This window comes from Condylura cristata, unplaced genomic scaffold (assembly GCF_000260355.1).
Source record: "Condylura cristata isolate star-nosed mole 26May11 unplaced genomic scaffold, ConCri1.0 scaffold00023, whole genome shotgun sequence".
Classification (NCBI taxonomy): domain Eukaryota; kingdom Metazoa; phylum Chordata; class Mammalia; order Eulipotyphla; family Talpidae; genus Condylura; species Condylura cristata.
The window spans coordinates 1,143,057-1,166,760 of NW_004567124.1; the positions used below are offsets into that span (position 1 = coordinate 1,143,057).

Here is a 23,704-nt window from a genome sequence, read left to right on the forward strand (position 1 = left end):
AGTCATATATATATATTATATATATATAATTATATATAAGTTAGCATATATATGTTATCAAGGAGACAGTTTAGACTAAAGGAAAAACAAACTATTTTAATATACAAATGCTCATAAAGTTCATGAGATATACAAAATAAAAAACACCATGCTGTGTTGAACATCTGTCTGGTTGAGCATAAGGCCAACAAGTTCCAGAGAGTGGCTGCGCCTTCTTGAAATGAGAAAAACACCAGGACACCCCACCCTGACCTGCAGTCAAACTATGATAAGGGGCATTATCATTGCAAAAGCTAACAACACTCAAAGTATGAAGAAAAAGGAATTCATATACTATTGTGTAAGATAAAAACTGTGGAGTAAATCCCAGCACTACGAAGGAACCCATAGCCACTGCAGCACAAGTTCAACCCCTGGCCAAGTTGCTGACCCACATGGTGTGGCAGACCTCGCCGGTCTCACCTGCTGCTCTCCTCAGGTGTATTTCAGCCAATCTACCTGGTCTGTTCCCTACTTGGTCTTTGGTGAATCCTCTCAGCAACCCCCACTTCCACTCCCATCTCCCCCACACCCCTCCTCCCTCTGGCCTACACCCAGCTCTTATTTACATAAATAAACCTTTAAAAAAAAAAACAAAACTGTGGGCTATAAACTGCCACAAACAGTGCTAGTTTCCTACCCAAAACTTGACTCTCATTTTAAATATGATTGCTTTCTCTTACCTTGCATGCTTCATAATCTTTCCGAATATAATGTAGATGTATCAACCAGTTCTGCTTCTCCAAAATAGGAAACTCTGGTGCTAGTATCATATTTTAAGAAAACAAATAATAGTCATTGAGTCATTGTTGGACTTCTCTCCATTAGCACTGTGCTCAAATCTTCCACATATTGAAATGCAATGTAAAAATACAGATTTTTCATGCTGCCGGCGGTAAGACTACAATGCATCAGAAATGCACAGACTATTGGGACTTCCTTAATGGTGTAAGAGGTTAAGTCTCAGCACTATGAAGCTATCAGCAGACACTGCAGCATGAATTCAATCCCCAGGCATGGAGTTGACCCTTGTGGCGCAGCAGACCTCTCCTGTCTCACCAGCTGTTCCCCTCAGCTGTGTATTTCAGTACATCTGCCTCTTCTGCTCCCCACTCTGTCTCGTGGCCTGCTGCATCTCTGGCCTGTATGCCAGTTCTATATGCATAAATAAATACTTTTTTTAAAGGAAAAAAAATTATTCTGCATTGGATTTTTAGTTGAATTTTTTTCTAAAATGATTAAAACTTTTGTTAAGGGCCTCCCTGGTGGCACAGGAGTTAGCAATCAAGTTAACCCACAAATAGCACAGAAGACCTCTCCTGTCTCACCTGCTTCTACCCTCAGCAATGTATTTCAATTAATCTATCTGTTCTGCGCCCAACTCTTTTGTCTCTGTGAATGCTCTCTCCCTCTCTCCCCCACACCTCACACACATCCCACTCTGACCTACACCCCACTTTTTTTTATTACAAAAGTTTATTTTTACATCATTTTGTATATATTTTTTGCATCTCAATTGTAATCCCCACGGGTTTCCCATCACCAAGTCACTCGTGTGCCATCACCATAATCCTGTGCATCCTCTCCCCCCCCCCCCCGTTTTTGATCCCATTCCCCACTCCACCCCCACAAAATGTCTCTGGTATATGTTCATTATTTTTGTTATTTTCTCGCATGGTCCATTATACTCCTACTATGAGTGAAACCATCCGGTATTTTTCTTTCTCTTTCTGGCTTATCTCACTAAGCATGATCTTTTCCAGCTCCATCCAAGTTGCTGCAAAAGACATGTGTTTCTCTTTTTTGGTTGCTGAGTAATATTCCATTGTATATATGTACCACATCTTTTTTTATCCAGTCATCTACTTTTGGGCATTTGAGCTGATTCCATGTTTTTCCAATTGTAAATAAAGCAGCAATAAACATGGGGGTACAGGTATCTTTTTCAATCAGTGTTTTTGTGTCTTTTGGGTAGATACCTAAGAGTGGGATTGCTGGGTCGTAGGGAAGCTCCATGTTTAGCAGTTTGAGGAACCTCCAAACAGTTTTTCATAGTGGTTGTACTAGTTTGCATTCCCACCAGCAGTGCAGGAGAGTTCCTTTTTCTCCACATCCTCACCAACATTTGTTGTTGCTAGTTGTTTGAAGATGTGCCATTCTCACTGGGTATAGCCCACTTTTTTAAAGATTTATTTTATTTATGCATACAAGAACTGGGGTAAAAGCCAAAGAGGTCTGAAGGATGTGAGGACCCACCAGAGACCCCCCTATAATTTTCACTGGAAAATTACAGAAAATCTGAAAGTTGTCATTCAATTAATGCTAATTTCCGTATGTTGTAATAGGATTAAAACATTTTATACCTCAAAATAATATTTGGAACAACAAAAGATGTAACAAATCTCAAAAAGAATGTGAACATGAAGCACTTTTATTACTATGAGTTTTAGCTGTATCTGTCAGTGTCTAGCAAGAAAACATGGAAATCTCTTGAGGTTATCTAAAAGAGGGACTTTAGAGCCTTCCTGGGGTCCCAAGGAGTTAAGTCTCAGCACTATGACGCTATCTGTGAGTTCAATCCTCCGCCAGGGAGCTGATCCACATGGTGCAACAGACCCTTCCTGTCTCACCTGCTGCTCCCCTCAGCAGTATACTTCTGCTCCCCACTCTGTCTCTGGTGAGTCCTCTTACCCCCTCTATCTCTGGCCTTTAACCCCAGCTCTTGTATACATACATAAAGAGATACAATAAATCTTTTTTAAAAATAAGAGGGTCTTTAAATGCAGTAATAAGCAATGGAAGAAATTTAAGTTGCAAAGGGGAATAGTGACAGAAATCAGAGGCAGATGTTCTTTTGTACTTTGCCTTTTTTTTAATTGTATAATAGTTTATTTTTACATATTTTTGTGCATTTTTCCATCTCGTTGTAATCCCCATGGGTTTCCCATCACCAAGTCGCCACTGTGCCATCACCATAGTCCAATGCACTTCTCTCCCCCTCCACCCCCAGTTTTTGACCCCATTCCCCACTCCACCCCCACAAAATGTCTCTGGTATAAAGCTGTCATCATTATCATTATTTTCTTGCCTGTTCCGTTATATTCCTGTAAGAGAGAAACCATCCAGTATTTTTCCTTTTCTTTCTGGCTTATTTCACTAAGCATGATCTTCTTCAGCTCCATCCATGTTCCTGCAATGTACTTTGCTTTTTTGATACACAAAATTTATGTTGGGAATCACTCCATATAAAATCATAGACTTTGTCCTTATTTTTATAATTGTATAGGACTAGTACTCTACTATACAACTATACACTACAGTTTACCACTCTCATATGTATCATTTATTTTTAGCACTTCAAATCATAATGTTACAATAACATTATAAACATTTGTCACTGTCATGTTATCTTCAGGGTAAGTTCTAAAAATGTGATTTCTGAGTAAAAAGGTAAACATATAAGAATTTTTATTAGATACTGTCAAACTTAATTCCATAATGACTATAAAATTTAGAGCATTAGGGCCCTCCCTGGTGGCAAAACAGGTTAAAGCACAGCACTATGAAGCTAACTGCAGCCGTTGCAGCATGAGTTTGATCCCCTGCCCCGGAGGTGACCCACACGGCGCGGCAGACCTCGGCAGACCTCTCCTGACCCATGGCTGCTCCCCTCAGCAGTGTATTTCAGTAGATCTGCCTGTTCTGCTCCCTGCTCTGTCTCTGGTGAATCCTCTCACTGTTCCCACTCCCTGCAACTCTGGCCTGTACCCTAGTTCTTCTACGCATAAGAACTATCAGCAATGTAAAGCAGTACCTGTTTCCCACAGGGTCACAAATTAAATGTGTACTCATACTTTTTTAATTTGTGCCATTACAGGTGAGAAATGGCATCTTAGTATAGATTTAATTTTAACTTCTTTCAGAGTCTGGATGAATGTTGCTTTCATATGCTCACAAATGATCTCTTTATCATGTAGATGGAAACTGGCTTTTTTTGTCCCATTTCTACTGAAATTTTGGTCTTTCCCCCCTCCGGTTTCTAAGAGTTTTTTTATATTAGGGATATTAGCTGTTTATCTGTGATCTAGGCTGCAAATATTTTTATCCAGTATTTTATTTCTCCTTTGTTTTTTCTCATTATAGTATCTTTTGCCATGTAAAAGAGAAATAATGCAATCATATTTATCAATCATTTATTGCTCTGGCTATATTTTCTTTTAGTATATGAATGATCATATACTTTATTCTTTATTAGATGACTGATCCATCTGAATTTTATTAATGCCTATAATGTGAATTACAATCTATCAAAATAGCTATCCATCTGTCCCAACATTTACTAAAAAGTACATTTTTAATAATTCCAGGTACCAATAGGCATGTGTCAATTGATGTTTCAGTTAACAAGGAAGCACATATATACTGATCCCACATAGTTAAATAACTCTCAACATTTTATATTAGTTTCAGTAAGTACATAAAATAACACAATCAGCCAACTTGACCTAAATATACAGAATTCTCCATTCAACAGCAGACTACACATTCTTTTCAAGACACATGAAATATTCACCAACATAGACCATATTTCTCAATATAAAACAAGTCACATAAAATATGTTCTACACCAACAGCAGAATTAAAAAATGAACCAATAACAAAAAGAAATCTGGGGAAATGCCCAAAATATGGAAGTTAACTAACACCTTTCTTACTACTATAGGAGTAAAAGAGGAACAGAACACAATTTTTTTTTAAATAGTCAGAATTGTATAAAAGTTGAACATGACATTTGAAATGTGTATAAACCAGCACACAGGGAAATGTAAAGTACCAAATGCTTATAACAGAAAAGAATTTCAAATCAATGATTTCAATTTCAACTTTAAGAAACTGAAACGGACTCTAGCAAATTAAACACAAGAAAACATTTTAAAAAACAGATACAGGCCCTCCCTGGTGGCGCAGCGGGTTAAAGCACAGCACTGAGAATCTAAAACCGCTTCCACATGAGTTCGATCCCCGCCTGCCCCGGAGGTGACCACATGGTGAGGCAGACCTCTCCTGACCCGCCCGCTGCTCCCCTCAGCAGTGTACTTTGTCGATCTGCCTGTTCTGCTCCCCACCTGTCTCTGGTGAAGCCTCTCACCCTCCGCATCTCTGGCCTGTACCCCAGTTCTATATGAATAAATAAATAAATCTTTAAAAAAAAAAACAGATACAGTAAATTAAAACAGAAAAACAATAGAGAAAAAAAATTCAAAAGCTGGTCATCTGAAAAGATTCACAAAAAGTATACACCTCTAGGAACTCCCTGGTGACCTAGGGGTTAAGTTTCAGTGCGCCCACCTTGAAGAGGGCCCCCCTCAATGGCCCACCTGAGTTCAAGCTCCAGCCAGGGAGATAATCCTTATGGCACAGCAGACCTCTCCTGACTGCCTGCTGCTCCATTCAGCAGTGTATTAAAGTAGATCCTCCCATTCTACTCCCCACTGTCTTTAGTTAATCGTATCATTCCTTGCACCTCTGGCTTAAACACCAGTTCTTCTAAACAAAAATAAAATCTTGAAAAAGTATAGGGCCCTCTCTGTTGGCGTAGCCAGTTAAAGCACAGCACTACAAAGCTAAAGCCACTTCAGTACTTGTTCAATCCCCGCCCTGGGCTGACCCACATGGCGTGGCAGACCTCTCCTGACCCACACCCAGTGCTCCCCTCAGTAGTGTACTCCATCCATCTGCCTGATCTGCTCCCCACTCTGTCTCTGGTGAATCCTCTCACCACCCCTGCACCTCTGGCCTGTACCCCAGTTTTGTATGCATATATAAGTAAATTTAAAAAAAAGTATAAACCTCGAACCTTCTGATCTTGAAACAACGCACAAAGACATAAAATTGCCAAAATCAGAAACATCAGAGAAAAGATCATTATAGAGCTTATAAACATCAATAAGCATATTAAGAACTTTATGCTAATGAACTTGATAACTGAGATAAAATTTCTTCAAAAGAAAAACTTCACCACAACTTTCTTTAAAGAAATATATATATATACAACCAAATGTTCCTACACCCATCAAAAAAATTGAATCGGTACTTAAAACCTTCCAACAAAGAAAAACCCAGGCCAGGATTGTTCTACTGTCACAATGACAGCCAACACTTAAGAAAAGAACACAAATTTTACACAACACCTTCCAGGAAATAGAAAATAGTTCCCAAGTCAGGCCTGATCAGGCCACCAAAGACAAACAAAAGCATCACAAAAAGAAAACTACAGACCAACATTAGCAAATTGAATCTAGCAATATACAGAAAAGTTAATACTTAAATGCTAATGAGGTTTATTCTATGAATGCAAGGTTAACACAAGATTCCAAAATTGTATAATTCACCCTGTCAACAGATTAAAATTATGGGTGATGAAAGACAGAAATTACCTCTGCCACTGCGCAATATAGCAGCATTGCAAATGCATGAAATGGTTGCTCAAAAGGCAATACACCCTTCAACTGGACAAACAAAAAAAACCAGATAAGAGTTTTTATCTTCCAGACATTCTAGTTAGCCCTGTTCACACCGGACCTTTAATATTCTATTTAGTCCTTAATTCTACACAGTTAAGAGGGCCATGAAATTTCACCAGGGCACCTAAGCAATAATGGCAAAGGAATTCTAAACATCTCATGAAATGATGGAAGAGGCAATCGGAATAGTCTCTAGCCTAACTTAATTAATCAAATCATCCTGGTGATTAAATGAAATGACAAATTACCACAGCAAGGCAATTACCCGGAATAGTGTGAATTGTGTTAGATACTGACAGAATTACATCTAAATTTCACAAACAATCAAATTATAAATGTACTACTCTTTCAATGAAAATAAAATCCTAAAAGGAAATATTTTTCTGACATACATTATAATTTCATAAAGCAACAGACATGCAAATAAACAATTACAAGCTAAATCAACTCTACAACTTTTATCAGGGGAAAAAACACATACTTCAAAATTATGTATAGCTTGGTAACTTTTCGGGAGTGCAGACAAGTACACACAAAACCAGGGCAGCTCTTGCCACTACACTCAGCCTCAGTTTCCTCATCTAGAAAATAATAAATTAGTTAAGTAATACAACAGATGATTTCTTTAGCATGCCTGACAAGTTACAAGAATAACCAACCCATTAGACATGGGAAAGTATCCAGTACAATCAGTCACCTGATGCAAACCCTCCGAAGACTTTGTAGGTTAGCAAATGAAGGGATTATATTCCTCTACACACTACATATATATAGATTTTAAAGCATAGTCCCTCACCTAGTTAGGTTTCTCAGACTCAATTTTCATTACACCTCACACTTATTTAGCATATACATAACACTGAGGCCTAATATCTACTTTTGGAAAACTTTTAGTCACTTTTCCACAAATAGGAAATAAGCACACACAACAACAAAACACCCATTTAAACACATTTATAGCTAACAACTCCATAAAATCTCCATACGGCATTTATACTATTACTGCTTTTCCTAACACTCACTTTTGAAAAGCTCTAATGCATACAAAAAAAAAAACAATCAAAAGACAGAAATTGTACAAATATACACACACAACGAAATTGCATACAGACCTTTTTTCAGTTGAGGTTTCTGAGATTCAGAAGATGCAGGAAACTGTGTTTTCTGAAATGAAAGAAATCTATATTAAAACATGGTCACATGGGTCTCCCCGCTGGCCTATGGGTTAAATCTCAGTGCGATCAACACTATGTCTGAGTCGGACCCCAGCCAGGGAACTAACCCACAGATGGCACAGCAGACCTCTCCTGTCTCACTTAATGTGTTCCCCTTAGCAGTATATCTTAGTAAATCTTCCTGTTCTGTTTCCCACTCTGTCTCTGGTAAATCATCTCATCCCCCTGCACCTCTGGCCTACACCCGTTATTCTATGCAAAAATAAATAACATTGTTTTAAAGTCATAAATATTGTCAATCTTCAGAAACACTCAAATAGCAATCAGTAGCTCTCCAACTATGCAATTAACAGCATATAGGCAGAATAATTTCGAATATGGTTTAAAAGACAAATTTCACATTGTACTTTTGCTATCCAAACTCAATAGTGTATAATGTATATTTAAGATACATATAACATAAATTTTAGCACATGCATAAATGTGCAAAAATAAAAGTACCAACTTCTTAGACATAATGTGTTAGTATTCTCAGTGGTACACTGAGCAGTTTCCAAACAAAAAGTGTTAACTTCAATAAAAGGAAGCTTATAAGGTTCCTACACAGAAACTGTCTAATGTTCAATTCTAGAAGAGAGCTATTTTCTAAAAGGACCTTACTTGATGTAATCTTAACTATAACCTTACAGAAAATCTTCAGATTTTTTTATGCATACCACCTACAAGCAAAAACAATGACTGAAAGTTTCTAGAAGTAATGAGAGGGACCTCCCTGGTGGCCTAGGGGTTATCACAGAGCTACCATAAAAGGACTATGAAGACCTGGGTTGGATTCTTTTTTTTTTTTTTTTTAAGATTTATTTGTTTATGCATACAGAACTGGGGTACAGGCCAGTGGTGCAGGAGCAATGAGAGGATTCACCAGAGATAGAGTGAGGAGCAGAACAGGCAGATCAACAAAGTACACTGCTGAGGGGAGCAGCAGGCAGGTCAGGAGAGGTCTGCTGTACCATGTGGGTCACCTCCAGAGGGGCTGGGGATCAAACTCACGCTGAAGTAGCTTTAGCTTCTTAGTGCTGTGCTTTAACCCGCTGTACCACCAGGGAAGGCCCCTGGGTTCTATTTTTTTTTTTTAAGATTTATTTATTTATTCATACAGAACTGGGGTACAAGCCAGAGATGCGGAGGGTGCAAGGATTCACCAGAGACAGAGCGAGGAGCAGCACAGGCAGATCGACGAAGTATACTGCTGAGGGGAGCAGCGGGCGGGTCAGGAGAGGTCTGCCACGCCATGTGGTCACCTCCGGGGCAGGCGGGGATCGAACTCATGTGGAAGTGGCCTCAGCCCCTCAGTGCTGTGCCTTAACCCGCTGCGCCACCAGGGAGGGCCCCTGGGTTGTATTCTTGATCAAGGAGCTGACCTACATGGCACAGCAGACCTCTCCTCTTGCCAGCTGCTCCCATTAGTAGTGTTTTTCAGTAATACAAGTAACAAGAAATATTAATATTTATATCCTGGATGTTCAACAAATCCTGACCAGATTAATAAGAAGACACACTTAGGTACATCATAGAATCTATACCAAAGTAAACAGGAAGTACTTAAAAAGCAACCAAAATTTTTTTACCAGATTATCTACAAAAAGAGAAAAATTAGATTGATATCAAAATTCTCACCAATTAAAACTGGAAGTCAATATTACATTAAGACATTTAATAATTATTCACAAGTATCAGGTGTTAAGTAAAATAAATGTTAATCTAAACACAAAATCAACAAATGGTGGCCTATAGTCTGTCAGGTTGAAAAATCTAGCCTATTTTTACACAAACTGAGAATTTTTTTATGAGAGAAAAAAATAACATTTTATAACACAAAATTCAAATTTTAGTTCTATAAGCAAATATCTATCTTAACACAGTCACACCCAGGTGCTTATTATATACTGCTTCCACACTATAACTACATCGTAAGACTATCTCACCCACAAAGCCAGGGGCCTCCCTGGTAGCACAGGTGTTAAGTTTCAGCACTATCAAGCTATTGGCAGCCACTGCAGCAGAAGTTTGATCCCCAGCCAGTTAGCTGACCCACATGGCCCAGCAGACCTCTCCTGACCCACCGGCTGCTCCCCTCAGCAGCGTACTTCATGGATCTGCCTGTTCTTCTCCCCATTCTCTGGTGAATCCCCCTGCACCTCTGGCCTGTTCCCCAATTCTTGTACGATAAATGAATAAATGTTTAAAAAACAAAAAAACTAAGTTCTTGCGGTCTTTTAGTCTTTTCTTTTCCACATTTATAAATCCATTTATACAGATCTATTTATACAGATTTCTAGATGTGCCACAAAATTTAGTTCACACAACATACCCTTATCCTACACCTAGCTTTTTAAAAAATATGTATATATTGACTTGGCTATCTGTCCAAATTAACATATATAATTCTAGCATTCTTTTAATGTCCACAGAACATTCTTAAGTATGGAAATAGCAGATGTCATCCACTACCTTAGTAATAGGAATTCGCTACTTCCAGGTTTTTTCAACCATCATCATTATTGAAATTAATACCCTATACTACAATGCATATGTTTCACTTTTATTTATAAAGGATACAGGTCTAGGAGTGGAACTGCTAGGTCCTTTTAATGTTATTACAAACTGCCAACTCAAAAAAAGGAAAAGTTCAAATTTCCACACAGTTGTAAACTGAAAGATGAAATTACTGTAAATATAACACTGCTAACAAACTTGACAACAATGAAATAAATTTTAGGCTGAAGAGCTAAAGTCATATCGAAACAAAAAAGCTATTCTCTTTAAAACACTATTCAAGATTAAAAAGTATAGGAAATTCTGCCATCAGAGAAATCAAGTTCATATTAGGCCACATGAATATTTAGCTATACTTGCAATGAGCACTGAAGAGTATCTGTAGCAATGTCATGGTACCATTACACCCTACATTTAAAATTATGTAAGTGAAATATTTTCCTTGGTATGTTTTCAATATTTAAAATCTAGTAACCCTAATCACGCTATTTTTTTTTTCCATTCATAGCTTAACAAAAAATTTTCCTTGGGAATTCCTCTGTGTTCACTTTTCCAATTGCACTAAAAATGATTTTATCTCCGTACAAATGAAAAGAGAACAGAAAATAAGCTTCCTAACAGATAAAACCTGGGGCCAAAACTAAGTTGTAAAACAGGTAGCCGAAGTTCCTATTTTGTCTCCTATGATTTTCAGGGCGTTTTCAAAGAGCAGTGATTTCTGATTTAAAGTCGTTCCAACAAATGGGTCGAACATACCTTCAAACTCAATACTAGTCAGGCAGGCAGCTTGGAACTTAACAAAAATTAAAGGCAGTTGTGAATACACGCCTCAAGAATAACTACTATTGGACCATCCCAAATTCATCTGGGCTACTTTGCATTAGCAATTCCGTTGACTTTAATCAACGCCTAACTGGCTTCAGCTGAATCCCAAAACCTTACCTGTACAAACTTAATCATAACAGAGAAAACCTGGTCCCATCCCTCCAAAAGGTAGCAAGGAGCGCTTTGTCGAATTCAATTCCTAAAACAGGGGCTTAACAGAAACTAACCCCATACAAACAGTGGGTGTTTCCTTTCCAGATCTCAGGAGACAGAAAAGATGGGACTACGGAAAGAGCTATTTCTGATACAAATCTCCCTTTTCCTACCAACCTCCCAGCACTGCAAAGAATTCAGCTTGGCGCCCTGCAAACCAGGTCCCCAGAGCCAAGGCCCGCCACCCCCGCAGCTCAGGACCCACCCGGCATGTCCCCCAGGGGATGATGCAAAAGACCGAAGCCGCAGCCTGCGGGCCTGCCAAGCCGCTGGGCGCGGCCAGACACTAGGGAGAACCTCACAGCTCACCGACCCGAGTCTCACCTCAGCCATCTTGGCTCCGCCCACCGCTACGCAGCCGGAAGTTAGCTGTTTCCCCGGCAACCAAACAAACGGAAGTGGTGAGGGGCGTGGGGGCGGGGCTTGAGTAGGAAAGGAAGTAGATCGCGGCATTGCATGGTGAGATTGCTTGCTAAAGGGACCAATGAGGGGCGGCGCAGCCAGTCGTCGATTCCTCTGCCTTAGCCCCCACCGCTTTGTCTGGACGTGGCTGGATAAGTCGCCGCGGCTCCCAGAACTGCAGCAGCGCGGTCCTCTCTTTACCAAGCGGCTACGCGTTTATTTCAAACTTCCGACCCGAGTCTCGGCCCCCAGGCCCTGACGCTAGGGCGAGAACCGCAGTATCGCATTACTTAAAAACGTGCTAGTGCTGCTGCTAGAGGTCACTGGCCCATCACGCTCCCTCCCTTGTTAGCGCCAGTGTGTAAACCCGCTGCGGGTGGGTTCATTTGAGCGCAGTCCTGTTTTGATTGGAAGTATTTAAAAATCAGGAGATAAGACAAAACTAGAAATCCAGTGCCCGGATAAAGAGCTAACCATGGCATGCATTCTTGCAAAGCAGTAAAATCCACCTGAATGAGAGCTGCGACAGTAGATAACCATTTGTTAGCCTTTGCCAGTCCTCCTTTCCAAACCCACTTATTTTTTGGCCCCTGATACTCAGTCTTTTCACTTGATAATGTGGACATATGTGTGCGCTTTGAAGTCGAACATAAACTCGGGACCTGACTACTCCATGACATGAGTCAGTCATTTATTTGAGCTTCATTCATTCCAATACAGAGACCCTGTACCCGGGCGACCCCAAAAGCGAGGAAGACATTGAATAATAACAAGCAAAATTTATCAAGAAACAAGTCAATAAATAGGAGATTAAGAAGTATCTCTTGAACGTGTGAAAATATAACTTTACCAACAAGAAAAAAAATTAAAATTTCCAAACAATTCTTTCCACCTCTTTCCCTGACAGGTATAAGAAAACATGCACTCTTCATTTATGGCTAGTGAATGAGAATTGGTACAACCTCAGCTGAAAACAAAATTTTAAATGCACATAGCCGTAAACTCAATTGTTTCAATTCTAGGAATTTATTCTACAGTAATACATGTGGGGAAAGACTTTACCTACAGAGTTATTCCCTGCAGCAGCATTGTTTGTAATAGCCAACACCTGTAAGCAAACTAAATGACCAATATTGAGGTTACAGAAATTAACAATATGCCCAGCTCTTATATGGTACATAAAAAGATTAATATTATGGTACATACATAATATTAACATATTAATAAAGAGCTGCAAAATAACAGATTAAAAAGTGTGGGGAGAAATGTATATATTATCTGTTACTAGTAGAAAGAGCTAAAATAAAGAGGAATATTATGTACATAATTGCTTGTATACTCAGAAAATATTTCTGGAAGAATATTCAATATGCTAAAGTGGTTATTTGTAAGAAGGAGAAATGAGTAGCAGAGGGACCGGGAAGAAAAGTGACTTTTTACTCTATATGTTGTGTACAATTTGAATTTTGTACTACATGGCTTTAGTACCTTTAATAAAGAAAAATAAAATGAAAAGAACAACACACTGTATGAATAAAATTGTAAATGTTTAAAAGGAGAAATATAAAGTAATAAGAATATTCAACAGTGAGATTCAATATTGACTTTTTTGGCCTCAATGGAAGAGTTGTTTAAATGAAACCTAAAAGCTTAATACATTAGCTTGGGGTGCGCGGGGTGGGGGTGGGGGGGAGTGGGAAGGGCAAGGAAGAATTCTAAGGCAAAGGAAGAGTTTGTATAAAGATCCAAAAGATGAAAGCTTATCCAAAAGGAAGACTAGGGCTGCTGGAAAGAAGACAAAATGAGTAGGAGAGCTGCAGTAGACAGAGAGACGAGACTGGTGAAGATCCATAGGGCCTATTTGAAGAATTTTATTCTAAGGGCATTGAGAAGGCAGTAGAGTTGTTGGTTTGTAGGGAGTTTTAATAGTCCAGAGGTTTTTGCTTTCATACCTATCATGCCATGAATTCACAGGGAATGGGTTCCACCAGCTCAGGCTCCTCACGAAGTATGCTTCTCTGTGGGGAGCAGATTGGTGCTTCAGTTGAACACAAGTATCTTTCTCTTTGTCTTCCCTTTCTTTCTGGTCATTTTCTTTTCATCTTTCAGGAAACTCTCTCTGCTCCTAGAGGGCTTAATATGTTCAATGTGAACATAATTCTCTTGGCAAGAACTCTGCCCTTGTTTGTTTACATCAATGCCAACTGCATGCTGGCATTATAGACTTTCAGTTTTGCCATGCTGGCCATTGTGAGACATTCCTTTAACAACAGTGTCCATTAGAAAGCATGTTGGTTTCTCAAACTGCAAAAACCATCCTCTTGAGGTCTACAATATCACTTTCTTGCAGATTTGCATATGTGTGGCCAAAGGAACAACTCCAAGATTTCTAAAAGATCTAGAAAACATACAGCAGGTGTTTCTCTTACCCTTTGTATTGGTCATTTTGGTGATTTACTGGAAGGTGCCCATTCCAGCTGAAAAGTAAGAAGGCACTAGAGTTTTGAGCAAGGAACAACATGGTCAGAACCTTTTAAAGAATTATGTTTAGGAAAATTAGGGATACCTAGAGTAATTGTGTTTGGAGAATCCTAAGGCATACTGAAGACAGTGGGAGCCTCTGAATTTCTCACTGGCCATGCAGAGAAACTATCACTACTAAAAAAGGATATGAAGTGAGTGGACATAATTCCTTTAGAACAAAGGAAATAACTTTGTTACCCATGCCTTGGTGCAAGACTTAGAAACTAACAACTCTGACAAAGCACAAGTTGAAATAATTGCATCAGCATTAACTACTTTATCAAATATGAGCCTGGGTACTATCTATAAGGAGATGGCTACTCAAGCTCAACAGGGTATAATAGTGCAACAATTAATGGTTCATTTGGACTCCGTCAGGAAAGAAATGGTTATATAGAGAAAGGTAAGTCTGACAGCAGAAAATTGGAAAATGAAATTGAATTAGAACAAGTCAAGCAACAACTGATAAATGAAACCAGTCAAATCAGAGCAGATAATAAATTAGACATCAATATAGGGAGAAAAAAAACTGATGGAAGCAACCAGTTACCCAAAAATTACCGAAACCAGAAGTAATTAATGACCTGGAAAAAAGTGACACTGAAATTGCAGCTTTAACAGTATTGGTGGAATCTAACAAACTTGAGACAACTTGTTACCTAGCAGCTTCAGTGTTTACTTGCCTGGCATTGGGACTGTATGGATTCTGGAAATAGTGGAAAACTACTGTATTATACTCATCTGCCACAGCTGAACACTGAATCAGGAAAAGTTTCCTTTTTCAAACAATGAAATTAGCAGTAGAATCTTCATATAATTAAGATTATTTAAAGTACACGTGGGCTAAAAAGAGATGATTTTGAATGGGACGATGTAGTTTGTTTTATTTTTATATCTATTATGAAAAGCTGTCATTTAAAAAAAACTAACTTGAAACAGAAAGGTCTTTTGATTTATTCTTTTGATAGGTGTTAGAAACCAGAGTTATTCTTGTATTTGCTTGAACCATGTAAATCATAAGAATTTACTTTGATGGTTTCTAAAAATTTGAAAACTGTTCTCAAGCCTACATACTTATTATTGTATCAACGTTGAGGATAAGTATAGCACTATTATCTTTTCATATAAAATACTAATATAACCCCAAAAAGCCATGTTTAGCTGATGAAGAATAAATTAAGGAACAAGAATTGATAACTGAGGGAAACTTAAAGGGTACAAGGATACTGCAAATAAGATGATTAAACCATTTGCTTGGACTAGAGGGACAGAGAGAGGGAAAAGAAATGGAGAAAAAGGGAATGGATTTTAAGAAATCTGGAGGTAAACCTGTGAAATATAATCGGATATGTGGGAAGATACTAGGTTTCTAACTTTAAAAACAACTGGATGAATAATACAAATATAGCCAGTTACTTTGGTAGGGATCACTAGAGATGATGTAAAAGTTCCTGATACATAAAATCTCCCTGAAAGGTGTCCCATGAGGAATAAACTACACTTTCACACCTTTATTAAATAAAGATGCTATTATTACTGTATGTTCTAAAAACCTTTTCTTTGACCCCAAATGTTGGAACTAAAGGTATTTTCTGTGCAAGGAATTTATAAGAAATCATGTTGTTTCTCAAACTGCAAAAACCAAACTTAATTATTTGCTTTAGTTAGATAGGTAATAAAAAAAATTCCTTAGAAGACCTCCTAAAATATAACCTTACATATCAGGATCATTCAAGCCATATAGCTGGGCAAGGAATTCCAAGCAAATTGTCGTTTAACTTTTCTTTCCTTCATGGTGGGTGTTACAGTGACAGGAATTAGGGCCCCCCCCCCGGTAGTGCAAGGGGTAAAGCACAGCACTGTAAAGCGGTCCGAAGCCACTACAGCATGCATTCCATGCCCAGCCAGAGAGGTGACCCACATGGCCCAGCAGACCTTTCATGATCTGCCACCCGTTTCCCTCAGCAGTATATTTCAGTACATCTGCTTGTTCTGCTCCCCACTCTGTCTCTGGTGAATCCTCTCATCCCACACACACACACACCTCAGCCCTGTACCCCAGTTCTTGTATACATAAGTAAATCTTTAAAAACTATAAATTAGTAAAGTGACAGAAATTAGTTAGCAATAACTTCTGAACATCTCCAGTATTTAGACGGAGCTACAACAGAGTCTCTACATTTTAAACATCTTTATGTCACTCCTACTATGATGGGGCCATACAGCTTTGTTTAACAACAATTGTTGGGTAACCTCTAGTACCTTATGCCTCTTATGTGATGTCCAGTTCTCCCAAAACCCACTGCACCAACTTCTGAGAGCTTAGCCAAGGCTTTGGGTAACACTTGAAAATCGTAGGAACCTACAGGGAACTTCATGACACGTTTTAAGTGCCCATTCCTGATATACAGATATACTAAATGTTGTCATTTTGCAGAAAAACAAAGATAAAGAGCAGGTATAATCATTGTATTAGACACACATTATGGGCAGGAAAACAAAAATAATTACTGACTTCTTATCAGAAACAAATAAGACCTGAGAACAAATATGGGACATCTTTAAAGAACTGAAAGAATACAAGGTCAACACAGATGTCTGCATCCAACTAAAATACCCCTCAAACATAAAAATCGGGGCCTCGCTGGTAGTGCAGGGGTCAAGTCTCAGCACTATCACACTATCACCAGCCATTTGCAACATGAGTTTGATCCCCTGGCCAGGGAGCTGACCCACATGGCACAGAAGACCTCTCCTGTCTCACTCACTGCTCCCCTCAGCAGTGTATTCCAGTAGAGCCTCACTCTGCCTTGGTGAATCCTCTCATCACCCCCAACCTGCACTTCTGGCCTGTACCCCAGCTTTTGTGTGCATAAATAAATATTTTAAAAAGATAAACCTTTGTTATTTGCCATTGGCCACAACATGGATAGAACTGGAAGGGATTATGTGAAGTGAGTGAGGAGAAAGACAAAAACCTGATGATTTCACTCATGTGGAATATAGCGATATAAACAAAGGAACTGATAAAAGTAAAGCAAAACAAACCCTAGAAATATGTCTGTAGAATTGAGGCTAAAGAGGAGGAGGAGAGGGGGATTAGGAACCACGAATCAGGTATGGGGGATATTGCAGGAGTGGGTACAGAACTGTGGCTGTTTTGGTGGTAGGTGTGGTGTGGTGAGGTTTATTTCACTAAATCTTACAGTGTTGTAAACCAATTTTACTCAACTAATGAATTTTCAAAAGCTGATAAAAATAAACTTATGTCTCTGTAATTTTTCTACTCTTAGGTATTTATCCAAAAGAACTGAAAACCTCTATCTGCAAAACAAAAACCAACTGTCTTATGTAAGAATATACATAGCAGCCTTATGCCCCAAATGCAAACCCACTTGGAAGTCTTTCAATAGGAGAATAAGAGACTGGGTGAACTGTAGTATACTCAACAATAGTAATTTACCAATACATACATTCTAAATTAGTCTTCAAAGAAGTATAAGTGAAAAGAAGCACGAAGCACAATGTAAAAGACATACCATATTATTCCAGTTATAAAGTCCAGAGCAGGTAAAATTAATTTTTAGTGATAAAAATAAGGAAAAAATGATTGGACTATGGAGAAGAGTAAGGATGATATGAAAACACAAGTAAATTTTCTGGGTTAGTTGTCATGTTCTAAATCTACTTTTGGATATTATCACACAAATGTACACACCATTATTAAAATATCAAACTGAACTGAAGATGTGTGAACTTAATGGTACACTGATATCTATTGATCAGTTTAATATAAAGGGGAAAGGATTCCTGTTTCAGGAGCAATTGTTCCTCGCCCTTTACTAACCTATCTTCCTCAGCATAATCTTTGGGCTCTAATCTGCTTAGGGCCCAAGTGCTGGATTATGGAATTTGATTTAAAAGGACACACAATCCAGTGTCCCCCCAAAATAAGATTTTAAATCTGTGAAGTAATTTAAATCTGTAAGCAACCATTTGAGCATTTTAAGGCACTGACTTGCATTAGTGTGATTTTAACATGAATAGTATGAGACTTAACCTACTCAATTGCTAGTTAGTCCAAACAATGGAGTAAAACTTAACTTTTCAAAGGCATGTAGAAAACTGTCACTTCTTCATTAAGCCCATCCTTGAGTATGTACTGTGGTCTTTACAACTCTCAAAACCAGTTGCATGTATTTTAAATACAAAAGCACTTACTACTCAAAGCAAACATCATTTTCAGAGCAGGTCATACTTCCTCCCTTTTTAGAAAACTCTTTAGTATTTGCCCTAGTTATATAAAAATGAACCACGAGACAGGGTCATATGGTAGGAATTTATTAACAAGCAAACAACTTTGTTCATACCAGGAAGGCCAGCAAGTAGGTTATAAATAACTTGAGAGCAGGTGCAATAACTTAACAATTTTAGAGCATTCTATTAGAATGTCTACTGTCCAAGGGGACCCACAAGAGGTGCTTCACAAGTGTGGGTCATCATTATGATGCACTCTGAGAAAAATGTGACTTGCTAAGGTGGGAGTACACAGAGGGATCTCCCTGCAAAAGGAAGCTAAGAAATTCATTTAGTGATGCATTTGGATAGGGTCCTTAATTAAGGATGAACCCTGCTGTGTTTGAGTGTTTGCTCAGGAATCCTACCTCAGGTGACTGATTCCAGAGTCAGAGCCTCACCTCACAAGCCCCAGATTCATAAATCTGGGAGAGTCACTTCACGTGGACTGAAGTTAAAATAAATGTACACTAACGTGGACTGAAGTGGCAGCTAGATCATGGTTTTATTATTGTATATATAGGTACGAATTTTAACCTTCAGAAGGAAATCTAAATCTGTAGAAACCCTACAGATGAACCCTAGGGTGAAACCCTAAAGAACTTTCTGGAGAATTGACTGCCTAAGTTTCTTATATATATAGTCACCATCCAAAGTTCCACCCTAAAAGAAATTTGATTACTTCAAGGCAATAGGCAGGCAGTTTGAAGAGTAAATACCAATTTTTTATACAGATGTAGTCAGTGAGAAGGGACATAAGGTACCAAGGAAAACACCACTCAGGAATGTTACTTTGTGCATGTAAGAATTACAAACTTAAAACAGGTTAAGATTGGCTTTGGAAATATGGGGCTTGCTACTTAACGACTGAAATGCTAGGTTGGCTTGAAAATGTGGAGGAAAAAAGGCATACTCCGAATCCTCAAGTAGAATATCTGAGGTTAACTACAGAAAAAGACGTATTTTGAACAGAGAAGAACCAAACTAAGAACGTCATTGAGTCTTCAGGGCAATCTAAAATTGGAAGACCCTTAACCAATCCATGTAATTTTAGCAGGTATTTGACAACATTGTTGGAGAAACAATTAGTGAGATAGTACAGTAGTCAAAATGTGCCTCGAGCACTGCTGTCCAGAGGCTGGATGACCTTGGGCAACCTGTTGAGTCTCTGTGTACAATCAGGGGTGAGTTTCAGATAACCAACAGACCCTGTTTATTGTACCTTAGTGCCTAGACCAGTGTCTAACCACGTAGGTGTTAACGAAAGAACCTAAGTTTGAATCTTCATTCTATCACTTACAAAAGTAAGACCACAAGGAAATTACCTACTTATTTTGAACTTCCATTTCATTTGAACTTCCATTTTATTTATAAAATTTATCTCAGGACTGAAGTTTTGTTTGTTTTTTTTTTTTAAGGACACGAAGCATTTAGTAAACACTAAATTAACCATAATTATTACTAATTTATTTTAAAAAGAAAACTTGGAGGACACATGAATTGTGTTATGACGCTGCTGTTCAGATGTTCAGATAATGTTCTTCATGACCTGCTTCCTATTTCCCAGGGTTCAGTCCCCGAGAGCCACATTTGTACTGATGATCCACTCCCATAGCTGATTGTCTACATGTGTCCAGAACAGTGAACATGCCACACACAGAACTATGGGGTGGCTATTAGAAAAAGCAGCTTTTAGAATGATGTAGATGTTCAGATGGTCAATAATGCCAGTTTTGGAGTCCAAAATGGCTATTTTCTGAGTCCAATCTCATTCTACCTTTGCAAGTCTATGAGATAGCTCTATATCCTTATTTCTTGCCTAATAATAGTGTGCTTATTATCTGTCACTAGACTTTGTTTCCCTCTTTTCTTTTTTTTGTTTGTTTCCTTATTTTCACTAATCCTCACACTATTCCTATAAAACATAGTAAAGCATGACAAAATGAACACAGTGAATCAGATCAGCATGGCCATGCCCTAAACTCTCTATGAACCTTCTCATTTATAAATAGAAAGGCCTGTTTTGTTTTAGACTGCTTATAAGATAAATATAAATAAGGCATCTGGCAAGAAGCACTCAACCAACATATCCTATTAGTATCTCCATTTTACAAAAGCAGAAAATATGACTGAGAAATACTAGTATTCTTCTCACTATAAAATACTGGGAATAAAAACAGGAAAAATCCAGTTTTAACACACAAGATTATAAAAGATGCATTTAACAGTAACATGTGAACTAGTAAGTGTTCTGAACTTTAAGAACAGTCCACTGACTTGACCTAAATAGCCTAATGATAGATTTACTAATAAACATTCAACTACCTTTGCTCAGCCTCTAACTTACTTAGATTTATTTCTCTTCCCTGGGAAGAGTATTTATTAATGTGACCATTCTACTTAGCCTCTAGGTTCCACAGATCTTTTGATTTTTTGAATAGATTTTTCTTCTTCCAAGATGTACTGTTTACCAAAAAACTGACAAAACAAACATTAGATCCCTTAGAGGCACTGTTTCACAAAATCTACTCAGCTAGGGCTTACAATGTAGCCCTTTCCTGAGCTTGTGAATTTGCCAGTTTTGTTGTCCCTTAAGGCCTGGAGTGCTTGTCCATACTCTCTCTCTCAACCACCCAACTGTGCAGAGTGATAGTCTCAACATTGTTCTCAAACTGCACTGCACAATCTTCAGGAATGGGGGTGGGAATTAATTTCAAAATGAATGCCAAAGACACAACCCAAGTTACTAAAGTAAATCTCAATGGGGAGGAACTTGGGCATTAGTTTTTGTTCTTTCTAAGCTGCTCAGGGATTCCAGAGTGTGTCTGAAGGACAGTGGCATTAAGTTGCAGCCCAAGAATAACTCAAGTTGGAAAATATAGCTGAAGAGCAATTTTGCTTTGACCCATATTTAAAAATACTGTAGCCTTGGTGGCCTAGTGATTAAGTCTCAGCATTACCACAATAGCCCAAGTATGATCTCCAGCCAGGGAGCTAACCCACAGGGAGGGGCAGCAGACCTCACCTGTATTTCAGTAGATCTGCCAGTTATGCTTCCCACTCTGGTGAATCCTCTCCTCCCCCACCCAACATTTGGCCTATACTCCAGTTCTTAATGCAAAATTAAATACAATCTTTAAAAATATTGTTAAATTAACTGCCAACAATGCATGAGTGGATTCACTCTAAGTGGATTTCACAGGCACCTCTCAGAGTCCACTAGTCAAGGGTAGTCTATTAAAATACTACTTGGCAATACATTAGAGACCCCTCTATTACTCTGCCAATAAAGTTGTATTTTTGGCATCATTAGATCTGCTACATAGCAATGTGATTGTGTTAATTGGCTCCTATGAAAATATCCCTACACAGGCATGTATGTGGTTTAATGAGTGAACTCTTTAAAAGGACCTGTCACCTTTCTCACCCCAGATGCTATTGCCTAGAGAAAGATCAACAGTTGCCTTTGAAATTGGATTTAAGACCCTCCCTGGTGGCTCAGTGTGTTAGGACACAGCAGTGCAAGTGAGCCTCAGCCCTTTCAGTGGGTGGTCCACACTGCCCCAGAGGTGACCCACATGGCACGGCAGACCTTTCCTGAACCGGTCATTCTCTCTTCAGCTGTGTACTTCGTCGATCTCCCTGTTCTGCTCCCCACTGTCTCTGGTGAATCCTCTCACAGCCCCTTCATCTCTGGCTTGTACCCCAGTTCTGTATGCATAAATTTAAAAAAATAGAGAAATTGGATTTAATTCCACAGAAAGCAAAAAAAAGTTACCTTAATCTTTATTCCTAGATAGTATTTAGTAATTTTCAATTGAGAATTCCCAATTCCTTAAAACCAGAAAAACAGACTTCATGTCCAAAGAAATCTAAAATATCAGAGGCCCACACTTTTTCCAAAGTAAATTCGTTTATCTTCCTAAACTCCCCTAGGTTGTTCAGTTCCAAGGAGAAAAGCTGACAACAAAGGAGTAGACTATTTGAAGTCTTTAACATTGGAAATCCATTTGAACATACAGTAGCCCAACACCTGCAACTGGCCACTACTTATCAAATGATGCAGAACATTTTATTCTCAGCTGCCAACAGCTCGCATGAGGACTGTCCCAATCAGCAAGATAGAAAAGACTACTCTATCCATGGCTGCTTTCATTTAATTAGGCAAAACTACTCTGGGTCACATTAGTTGTAAACGCTCCAACAATAAGCCATCTCTTCTGGTACTAAATGTCACTCTAAAACTAGATTGATGTGATGGATACAAAGAGGTAGTGCTATATTGAATCCCAGACAGAAGTCTGAATTGCAGATAGAAGAAATTGTGAATTGTGGGAAATTTAACTCAGTGAATCTTATTTTGTAGACAAATTTCTACCCATCATGCTTTAGGTTGTAATTAAGTTAAAGTGCTTTGAAGATAGTGATAATTTGAACATGGCTAAATGTCATTAACAAATAAGTAACTTTGGGGCCTTCTTTAAGACAACTTTTATTCCTGAGCTCTTCCTGGTGGCACAATAGATTAAAGCACTAGGAAGCTGTCCACAGCCACTACAGCTCGTTCAACCTCTTCCCAGGGAGGTGACCCAAATGGCATGGCAGACCTCTCCTGACCTGCCCACTGTTCCCCTCATCAATGTATTTTATTACATCTGCCTGCTTTGCTCCCCACTGCCTCTGGTGAATCCTCTCACCCTCACCCCACATCTCTGGGCTGTACCCCAGTTTTTTGTATGCATAAATAAGTCAATCTTAAAAAAAAAAAGGTTAACTTTTATTCCATTTCTATGGGAAATCCAAGCTTCTAAGGCTGAGCTAAATGCAAGTAATGTGAAGGAATTTTGAAGTTAATTGAAAATAACTTTTTAAAAGATTGTATCTTTAAAAAGCTGACAAAAATCTACAAAAAAATCTACTATCTACTACTGTCACAAGATAGCAATCTTAAGTGAATGTTCAAAACACAAATTGGAAAGCTTTCAAGAAATGCTCTAAAGGCATCATTAACCAAGTTAATTGCTGGGGATGGTCTCATTCACAGTTCCCTGCAAAGAAAACTGAAACAGATCTTGACCTTTTATATAAATAGGAACAGTGAATAAGGCACAGATTGCATGTGACTGTTAGGCCACCAATGTCTTTGTTTTT

The 23,704-nt window shown here is 38.6% G+C and overlaps 1 protein-coding gene across 2 annotated transcripts in view; it reads right to left on the reverse strand.

Annotated features, from left to right (window-relative positions):
• The window catches only part of BBS4 (Bardet-Biedl syndrome 4), a 33,550-nt gene extending 21,859 nt beyond the window's left edge, over positions 1–11,691 (reverse strand). The window contains exons 1-3 of one of the 2 annotated variants that reach the window (XM_012728726.1): positions 11,657–11,691; positions 7,676–7,727; positions 723–802 (exon numbers count right to left, since the gene is read on the reverse strand). In XM_012728726.1, the coding sequence (XP_012584180.1) occupies positions 723–802; positions 7,676–7,727; positions 11,657–11,665 (141 nt within the window). In that variant the 5' untranslated portion in view covers positions 11,666–11,691. Of the gene's footprint in view, positions 1–722; positions 803–7,675; positions 7,728–11,656 lie in introns of those variants that run through there. The other variant, XM_012728727.1, reaches the window with a different exon arrangement.
• Positions 11,692–23,704: the final 12,013 nt, after the last annotated feature.